Genomic DNA, 10,373 nt, shown 5'->3' with positions numbered 1-10,373 from the left:
TGCCTTATCTTCTGGGTGGCTGCAGATAGGAATATTGGCTTGGTTTTTTCCAGGAACTGGAATTTCCACCAGAAATTCAGCAGAGTTCTTCCCTTCCCCGCTCCCTTTTTCCCCCTCCCTCATTCCCTTTTCCTTCCAAAAAATAGATAATACAGTTATTATTTCATTTTTAACAGTTATTTCACCAAGTCTACTCACTGCTGGGAGGCAGGTGAGCCCCTAGTTATTTATTGGTTATAAAATAAATACATTTTTACTGCTTTATAAGTCTAAAACTATTTCTTTTTGGGGGGGAGAGTTATAAATAAATATATAGTTGGTTATAAAAACAGGTGGATTTATATAGAAATATTTAGCTATGGGCTGGGATTGTGAAGAAAGAACAAGGGGACAATACTTGGAGGCTTTGGAGGTGGTTGGAAATTGTATGAGGAGCTGGGGGGGTTGAGGCTGGAGAAGAGGAGGCTGAGGGGAGCCCTTCTCCCCACCTCCCCTGCCCTGCCAGGAGGGTGCAGAGAGGTGGGTGATGGTCTCTGCAGCCAGGGGAGAGGGGATGGGACAAGGGGCAATGGGCTCAAGCTGCCCCAGGGCAGGGGCAGAGCAGGTGGGAGGGGAAAGTTCTTCCCTGGCAGAGGTGTGGGGATGGGGAACAGGGTCCTGGAGCAGGGTCAGGGCCTGGAAGGGGCCTGGAATGGGGTTGGGACCTGGAATGGGCCTGGAACAGGGTCAGGGCCTGGCACAGGCTGCCCAGGGAGGGGGCTGAGTCACCATAGAATCCCAGAATCCCAGCCTGGGCTCTGGGTTGGGTTGGGAGGGACCCCCCAAGGGTCCCAGAGCTCCAACCCCCTGCCACAGGCAGGGCCACCAACCTCCAGCCTGGAGCTACACAAGGTTGCCCAGGGCCCCAGCCAACCTGGCCTTGGACACCCCCAGGGATGGGGCACCCACCCCCTCTCTGGGCAGCCCCTTCCAGCCCCTCACCACTCTGTCATCACCCTGCACACACGTGTCCCCTGCCCCAGGCATGTCCCTGCCCCTCACACATGTGTCCCCTGCCCACAGGGACATCCCTGCCCCACATATATGTCCCCATACCCATGCTCCAGGCACGTCCCTGCCCTGCACACACGTGTCCCCATCCCCACACACATGTTCCAGGCTCATCCCTGCCCTGCACACACGTGTCCCCACACCCACATCCCTACCCCAGGCATGTCCCTGCCCCTCACACACGTGTCCCCATGCCCACAGGCACATCTCTGCCCCACATATATGTGTCCCCACACCCTTGCCCACAGGCATGTCCCTGCCCCTCACACACGTGTCCCACGCCCACAGGCATGTCCCTGCCCTGCACACACGTGTCCCCTGCCCCAGGCATGTCCCTGCCCTGCACACACGTGTCCCCATCCCCACACACATGTTCCAGGCACATCCCTGCCCCTCACACACGTGTCCCCACAGCCACAGGCACATCCCTGCCCCACATATATGTGTCCCCACACCCACACCCCTGCCCCAGGCATGTCCCTGCCCCACATATATGTGTCCCCACATCCACACCCCTGCCCACAGGCACGTCCCTGCCCCACATATATGTGTCCCCACACCCACACACATGTCCCAGACATGTCCCTGCCACTCACACACATGTCCCCACATCCACACACATGGCCCAGGTACGTCCCTGCCCTGCACACACATGTCCCCTGCCCACAGGCATGTCCCTGCCCGACATATACGTGTCCCCACACCCACGCTCCAGGCATGTCCCTGCCCCTCACACACGTGTCCCCATGCTCACAGACATGTTCCAGGCTCATCCCTGCCCCTCACACACGTGTCCCCTGCCCACAGGCACATCCCTGCCCCACATATATGTGTCCCCACACCCACGCTCCAGGCATGTCCCTGCCCCTCACACACGTGTCCCCATGCTCACAGACATGTTCCAGGCTCATCCCTGCCCCTCACACACGTGTCCCCTGCCCACAGGCACGTCCCTGCCCCACATATATGTGTCCCCACACCCACACATATGCCCACAGGCTCATCCCTGCCCTGCACACATACGTGTCCCCTGCCCACATAAATGTCCCTGCCCTGCACACACGTGTCCCCTGCCCACAGGCACATCCCTACCCGACATATACGTGTTCCTATGCGCACACACATGCCCCAGGCACATCCCTGCCCCTCACACACGTGTCCCCATACTCCAGGCACATCCCTGCCCCACATATATGTGTCCCCACACCCACACCCCTGCCCCAGGCATGTTCCTGCCCCTCACACACGTGTCCCCATGCTCACAGACATGTTCCAGGCTCATCCCTGCCCCTCACACACGTGTCCCCTACCCACAGGCACATCCCTGCCCCACATATATGTGTCCCCACACCCACACCCCTGCCCCAGGCATGTCCCTGCCCCTCACACACGTGTCCCCATGCTCACACACATGTTCCAGGCACATCCCTGCCCCTCACACACGTGTCCCCTACCCACAGGCACATCCCTACCCCACATATATGTGTCCCCACGCCCACATCCCTGCCCCAGGCATGTCCCTGCCCCACATATATGTGTCCCCACACCCACACACATGTCCTAGGCATGTCCCTGCCCCTCACACACCTGTCCCCACACCCCAGGCATGTCCCTGCCCTGCACACACGTGTTCCCATGCCCACACACATGTTCCAGGCTCATCCCTGCCCTGCACACACACGTGTCCCCTGCCCTGAACATACATGTCCCTGCCCTGCCCATACATGTCCCCACGCCCACACACATGGCCCAGGCTCATCCCTGCCCCTCACACACGTGTCCCCTGCCCACATACATGTCCCTGCCCTGCACATACATGTCCCCACGCCCACACACATGTTCCAGGCACATCCCTGCCCTGCACACACGTGTCCCCATGTTCCAGGCACATCCCTGCCCCACATATATGTGTCCCCACGCCCACAGGCTCATCCCTGCCCCCCCCACGTGTCCCCACACCCCCGCCCTGTCCCCTCCCCTCACACACGTGTCCCCCTGCGCCCCCCCCCACCCCGCTCCGCCTGGCGCGCATGCGCGGCCGCGTCCCGTCCTCTCCCCCCCCCCGACCGGAAGTTGCGTCGCCGCGCAGCGCGGAGCGCGGCCGGAAGCGGGGCCGGGGGAGGCGTTGGGCTGCGGCACCGGCGGGGCCCAGTGAGCGCTGAGGCGGCGGCGGGGCTGGGGGGGAGGAGGGGCCGGGCCGCGGCCGAGGGAGCGTCCGCCGCGATGCCGGGGGGTGCGGGGGGAGGAAGAGCCCGCGGTGGTTCCCGAGGGAGGGGGGAAGAGGGAGGGAGGGGGAGGCCCCGGCCCCGGCCCCGGCCCCGGCCCCGGCCCCGGCGGAGCGGGCCCGTGGTACAGGCCCGGGGGTCGGCGAGGGGCCTCTGGGCGATACCAGGGGGGGCACTGGGGCATCCGGGAGGGAGCCGGTTGTAACGGGGTAGGGGAAGGGATGAGGTGGGAGAGCCGGTGGTGATGCTGGGAGGGGGCTGGGACGTACTGGGAGGGGATCTAGGCGGACTGGGACGTACTGGGAGGGACTGGGACGTACTGGGAGGGTGCGGTTGTGATGCCGGGGTGGGGGTGGTGAGGGGAGAGGGTCTGTTTGATGCTGGGGGGGGACTGAGGGGTGCTGGGAGGAGGGAGGGCAGCGGCAGGGGGATGGTTTTGGTACTGGGGAGAGCTGGGATGCTCTGGGAGGGTCTGGTTGTAATGGGGTGGGTGAGGGGTCTGGTTGATACTGGGAGGGGGGGTACTGGGACACGCAGCAGCTTCTGGTTGTGGTGGGAGTGTGGAGTGGAATGAGGTACTGGGGAGACTGGAGTGTTCCCAAGGGTCTGAGGGAGAGCAGTGAGATGGGGGGGACTGGTTATACTGGGGAGGGGGGGGGGGGGAATGGGTTGCAATGGGTTGGGGAGGAGGGGGTGTGATGCCACCAGGGAGACTGGGCCATGCTGGGAGGGCTTGTGGTGTTTGGGGGGGGTGGGATGTGTGATGCCAGTGTGTTCAGGAAGGAGCTGGGACCACCTGGGGCTGGGCTGGGGGGGCCACAATCCCAGTCAGCCCACAGGCACTGGGGCTGCTGGGCCATCTGGGGGTGTTACTGGTGCTACTGGGGCGCAAGGAAAAGTGAAACCCCATCTATTTTTGGCCCAGGTGTGACTGGGATGGAGCCTCTTCCATGGCACCCAGTCCCTCCACGGCTCCTTATCACCCCCTCACCCCAACCCTGTGAGAATTCCTCTTCCCCCCCCCCCTTTCCCCTCCATTATCCAACATGTTTTTCTCCCTTTTCTTTCAACCCCACAGGCAGCAGCTCCTTCCTGACCACGCTCGATACCCCTCCCAGGTTCTTGCTTCAGGGGTAGGACTGGTTTGCCCCAGTCAGTCCCAGTTACCCTCTCCAAAATGACAAGTCACCATCACCCCACCTTCACCAAAGCTGCTTTCACCGGGGTTCAGCTCAACCCCAGCCCCCCAGGGAGTGTGAATACCCCCCCTGCTGTGTTTTAGGAAGCAAGTAAGCCTATTTTTTAATTACTATTATTATTTTGGGACCTTCTTGGCTGCCTCTCTGGGGTTGAAACCCCCAAATCTCTGCTGCAGCTCGTAGAAACTCCACTCCAGCAGCTTTTTACCCCCTCCCCAAACATGTCACCTCGCTGCTCTTGTGCCTTTCTTGCTTTGCTCTTCTCTGTCCCTCTGGCTCACAAGGTCTCTGGGTGCTGCCCCTGTGGTTTGAGCCCTTCCCCAAGAGTGGGTTCCTCTTGGTTTAAACCAACTGGTGGTGATGTGTCCTTCTTGGTGGGGTTCTGTGCTTGTCCCCTCCATTTATCTCCCCTTTTCAAGGTGCTTTTCACCTGCTGGGAAGCAGCTCTCTGGAAAAAGACTTGGGAATCTTGGTGGACAACAGGTTTGACCACGAGTCAACCGTGTGTCCTCGTAGCTGAGGAGGCCAACAGCATCCTGGGGTGTTCCCAGAAGTGTGGGCAGCACTGGTGAGGCTTTGCTGGGAATCTTGTGTGTGGTGCTGGGCTCCACACATCCCAAATTCCACCCCTAAGGGCACACCCCCCCCCCAGCCCCTGGTTTTAACCCAGGGGTATCCCTGTCCCCCAGCTCAGCTCCTCCAGGGCTCACATTGGTCCTCAGTTCCTCAACCTCCCCAGGGATGGGTTCAGCATCTCAGCTTAATTACACCCCAGGTTTAGCATCTCCCCTAATTAACTGTCACCCCTGAGAACTTCCTCATCCCTCAAGAGCAGGTTGGAGGCCAAGGTTGGGTTCGTGGGGGGTATTGTGTGTGGTGCTGGGCTCCTTGGCTCAGGGAGAGGGTCCAAGAAAGGGCTGTGACGATGATGAGGGGACCAGAACGTCCCTTCTGGAGAGGCTGAGGGACTCAGGGCTCTTTTCACCTTGAGAAGACCAAGGGGGGAACTTCTCAGGGCTTAGAAATCCTTGAGCAGGGGGATGTCAGGAGGATGGGGTGGGGCTGTTTTCGGTGGGGCCCGGTGACAGGGTGAGGAAGTGGCACCTAAACAGGAGGAGGAACATATGGACTGTGAGGCTGGCAGAGCCCTGGGACAGGAGAGGTGCTGGAGTCTCCATCTCTGGAGACATTCAGACCCTGTGCAGCCTGCTCAAGGGGATCCTGCTCTGGGGGGGATGGGGATGGACTAGGTGGTCTCCAGAGGTCCCACCCAACCCCCATCCTTCCAGGATTCTTCAGCTTTATCACCGTGTCCCATCCCAATGTTGTTCAAGTCACCTTTGGACTGATGTTCCTGTGCTGGTGACACCAAGTAGTGCCTGGAAACCCTCTGGCTTTGGCCAGGAGTTCCCTTCTCTGCTACCTGAGACCTGGCTGGGGTGGGAGGTGCAGGCAAGGAGCACCTCATGCTCGTTAAGCTCTAATGAGATCAGCGTGGTTATTAATAGCATTAAGCTCATTGCTCACCCCTTGCCTTCCAGTTGAAGCTCCATCCCCAGCTGCATTAAGCTCCAGCTGGTATCTGGGATGGGGTGGGGGTGTGTTCAGAAGACCCCTCAGTAAGACCCCCATCGTGTCACTGGCTGGTTGTAGTCCCACAAACTTCCATCCACGTGTGGTACCCACCAACTCACACACCCCCCACCACAAATCCCAGTGAGTTCTGGTGTCCTGGGGGACAGCAGGATGGCCATGAGGCAGCTAAGAAGGCTGATGGCATCTGGGGTGGTCAAGGGAGGTCCTTCTACCCATCTCCTCTGCCTTGGTGAGACCACAGCTGGGATGTTGTCCCCAGTTCTGGGCTCTTCAGCTCAAAAAGGACATGGAACTGCTTGGAAGAGCCCAGCACAGGGCCATTGAGGTGATGGAGTGGAACATCTTCCTTGTGAGGAGAGGCTGAGGGAGCTGGGGCTCTTCAGGAGAAGAGGAGACTGAGGGGTGACCTCATTGATGGTTATAAATATGTGAAGGGTGAGGGTCAGGAGGCTGGAGCTCTGCTCAGGGCTGGCAGCGACAGGACAAGGGGCAGAGGAAGCTCCTTGGGAATGTCAGGAGGAGCTTTGTCACTGTGAGGGTGGCAGAGCCCTGGGACAGGCTGCCCAGAGAGGTTGGGGAGTCTCCTTCTCTGGAGACATCCAACCCCTGCCTGGACGTGTTCCTGTGGGATTTAGCTTAGGTGATCCTGCTCTGGAAGTGTGTTGGACTAGATGATCACCCAGGAGATCCCTGAGCTGAGGATCTGAGCCTCTTGTCAAGCTGGGAGCAGCCACTGGACAGGCTCTGGAGGCATCAACAGGCTGGAAAAACACCAGTCCGAGAGAGGAGAGTTTCTTGAGGAGGTGATCTGGAAACCCACCCCTCTACCCTGGAGCAGGGTTAAATCCCCAGGAGCTGTGGGCTGAAGACCAAGCACCCTCCCAAGGAGCTTTTCAGACCCCTGCCTGGAAGCTGCTGGCCAGTACAACCCTGGGACGTGGTGGAGGCCGGTCCCTTAGTGGTTACTCTGAGCAGGTAACCAGGAGCAGGCCCTGGGAGGGAGCAGAGCGCTCCCCACTCTGAGGAGCAGCTGCTTTTGGGTGCTTGTAACACCTAAAAAGCCTTGACAGGGGGTCAGAAAGCTGGTGCTGGGACTGCCTGTGCCTCAGTGCCCCAAAGGGAACTGGGGATACTGGTGTCTGTGAAGTGTTGGCTCTGTCTCTGCCTCCTCCTTCCCTTCCTGTATGTCTGTGTCTCTGTCTGACCTCTCACCACGCTGCTGCCACCGGGTCTTCACACCTCTTCCCTCATCATCCTCCTCCAGCTCTTCTCACTCTCTCTCTCTTCTCGTTTTCACAGGGGCTGCCATGGCAGGGCAGCTGGGTCCTGCAGCCTGTGAGCCCCCCTTTTCCCAGAGCCTCTCCCCTCTTTCTGAAGGAGATGGACCTGAAGGTGAAGAAGAACAAGAGGAGGCTCAGGAGGAGGATGCAGCCGGGGTGCAGCTGGGAGAAGAACAGGGGGGTGGCTCCCCAGAGAGGCTGGATCGAGCGTCTCCACAGCGCTTGGGACGGTGCTGCCGCAGGCAAGGCTCGCTGTCCCCTCGGGGTGCAGGCAGGCCCTGCCAGAAGACTGGAGAGGGGGTTTCCCAGTGCCCCCAGGTACTGGGGGAACTGCGGCCGTGCCGGCGGAACCACTGCCTGTGCCTGAAGCCGGAGACAAGCCAGGCCCCTGCATCCCCAGGACTGGGGGAGAGCGTTGAGGAGCCAGGACCCTCCCAAGGGAAGAGGCTGAGGTTGATCTGGGGCCGGACTGGTGACTTCAGACAGAGGGGGATGGAGAACGGGCTGGAGGAGACGCCGCAGAGCAGCGAGGAAGAGGAGGAGGAGAGAAGGTCTCGGTCCTGCTCCCCCGAGCTGCCTCTTCCTGATGACCCCCGTCCCAAACCGGACTTTGTACAGCTGATTGACGAGCGTGGCATCTACTCCACTGCCAAACTGGTGCTGGGGGGCACGGCGGGCGAACTGGAGGAGGCGGCGGTGGGCTTGCCGACCCACCCGAAGCGGGGAGCAGCGAGCGGCGTCGGCGAGCTGGAGATCCGCGAGGTGATCGTGGACGAGAAGCCCTTCCAGTGCGGCGTCTGCGAGAAGGCCTTCAAGAGGGCCTGGGAGCTCTTCAGCCACGAGGTGGTCCACAACGAGGAGCGTCCCTTCCGCTGCGACCTCTGCCAGGCCTCCTTCAAACGCCACTCCGACTTCAAGAGCCACCGGCTGGTCCACACGGAGGAGCGGCCCTTCCGCTGCGAGCTGTGCGGCAAGCGCTTCAAGCGCTCCTCCAACCTCCAGGAGCACCGGCGCATCCACAGCGGCGAGCGGCCCTTCCGCTGCCCGCGCTGCGCCAAGAGCTTCAAGACCCCCTACGAGCTGCAGCGCCACGCCCTCACCCACTGCGCCGAGAAGCCCTTCAAGTGCGCCGACTGCGGGAAGGACTTCCCCACCTCCAACGCCCTCCTCCTCCACCAGCGCCAGCACTGCGACGACAAGCCCCACGTCTGCGGGGTGTGCGGGAAGAAGTTCACCTACGGGCACAGCCTGAAGGTGCACGAGCGGGTGCACACGGGGGACCGGCCCTTCGTCTGCCCGCTCTGCGGCAAGGGCTTCAAGCAGTCCAACGCCCTCTCCTCCCACGAGCGGGTGCACACCGGCGAGCGCCCCTTCGTCTGCAAGACCTGCGGGAAAGCCTTCAAGCAGTCGTCCTACCTGGTGATCCACGAGCGGGCGCACACGGGAGAGCGCCCGTACAAGTGCGAGGTGTGCGGGAAAGCCTTCGCCCGGCCCTCCTTGCTCCTCCAGCACCACCGCGTGCACAGCCAGGAGCGGCCCTACAAGTGCAGCTTCTGCCACAAGTTCTTCAAGGACCTGGCCTACCTGGCCGTGCACGAGAAGGTGCACACGGGGGAGACTCCCTACAAGTGCAGCGTGTGTGACAAGGGCTTTGCTCACCCCTCCAACCTGCTGCAACACCAGCGCGTTCACCGCGACGGCTGAGGCCCCCTGGCACCGCAACCCGCAGCCCGCGGCGGGTGTGAGCGACGCCGCCGCCCGTCGCTGACGTGCCCTGGGTTTTGGGGACCCTGGGTGTGCACCCAAGGACCAGCACGGACCCTCCAGAAGCTGTGGTGCTTCTCCTGAGCTCTGCGCCGAGACTGGATCTGTGCTGTGCTCCCCTCCTCTCTCTGTGGGGAGTGCACCCTGCGGTGGGGCCAGGGTGGTGCAGGCTCCTGGTGAGCACACCGTGGCTCGTGGTACGCTGCCGGCGGGCAAGCAGAAGTCCTCTTCTTCCTCCTCATGTGGGGAGGAGGGCTGAGACCCTCCCCATTAAGGCACATCCCAAGACCCCCCTCCCTGGTCATCCAAGCAAGCGTGGCTCAGCCTCAACTGGGGCCTCGTGGGGAGTTGGGGCGAGATGTTTTTGGGAGGGAGATAGGACGATGGTCCAGGCAGCGGAAAGGATTATGGGGAAGAGAGAGGAGTGGACACCTCCCCTCTCCCCCTGAAGCCTTTTGGGGTTCAAGTGTCCTGTCCGTATCTCGTGCTGCTGCTAATTACCTGGTTAATCATCCCCTTTTTTTCTGCCCCAGGGTGCTGGTAGGGAGCAGAAGAAAGGGGGGGGGAACACGCTGCTACCGTCCACTTTGGAAACCTCAGCAAGGGACACCCAGTGCTGTAAGTCCTTCTCCCAACTGCTCTGGGACTTTCCAGGCAGGAACCTGGATTGGGTACGGGCAAGTGAGACATGACCAGCACCCTGCATCATCATCCTCCTCCTCTTGCTTCCCAGAGCTACCCCTGTGCTGCTGCTGGAGCCTGGATTTGTCCCCCCCCTCAGCTGATGGTGGCTGGGCAGAGGGTGGCACACGGACCTTTGCTTGTGAGGGTGAGACAGGTGCCCTTGTGCTGCCCCTCGGACTCCTGAAGATCTTGGGTCCCACCTTGTACCTCTTTTCCTGTGGTCCCTGTAGCGTTGGGAACTGGGTGTGGGGGGGGTGGAATGTGTGTGCTCCTCCACGCTCTGCACACTAATTACAGGATGGTTAACTGACATCTCTGCCTCCTTGCCTCCTCCTCTGCCCCACAGCTCCCCAGCTTCCTTCATGCTGCGCTGGGGCATCTCTGGTGTCTTTGCAGGGCTGTTCCTGGCTGTGGGTCATGAGATTCTGGTTCAATTTCAGGGTTGAGCCTCTCTGAACGTCCACCTAACGGTGAACACAGCAGGTTCCCAGCCTGGGATCTGCTGGGTCTGCATGGTGGCAGGGAGATGTGGGGCTCCAGCTCCAGCTCTGGGTGCTCCTTCACCCTTTAAAGCC

The 10,373-nt window shown here is 61.0% G+C and overlaps 1 protein-coding gene across 1 annotated transcript; it reads left to right on the top strand.

Moving 5' to 3' along the window:
- The first annotated feature begins 4,475 nt into the window (after positions 1–4,475).
- Positions 4,476–10,100, top strand: LOC311204422 (uncharacterized protein). The gene is made up of 2 exons (XM_084280849.1): positions 4,476–4,564; positions 7,370–10,100. Exon 2 carries the CDS (start codon positions 7,378–7,380, stop codon positions 9,052–9,054), a length of 1,677 nt encoding a protein of 558 aa, XP_084136975.1. The 5' UTR covers positions 4,476–4,564; positions 7,370–7,377; the 3' UTR covers positions 9,055–10,100.
- The last annotated feature ends 273 nt before the right edge of the window (positions 10,101–10,373 follow it).

This window comes from Gallinula chloropus, assembly GCF_964237585.1.
Source record: "Gallinula chloropus genome assembly, contig: HAP1_SCAFFOLD_220, whole genome shotgun sequence".
NCBI classification, from domain to species: Eukaryota; Metazoa; Chordata; class Aves; order Gruiformes; family Rallidae; genus Gallinula; species Gallinula chloropus.
Note: the sequence above shows the minus strand (reverse complement) of the source record. Positions and strands in the feature narration are given on the sequence as shown.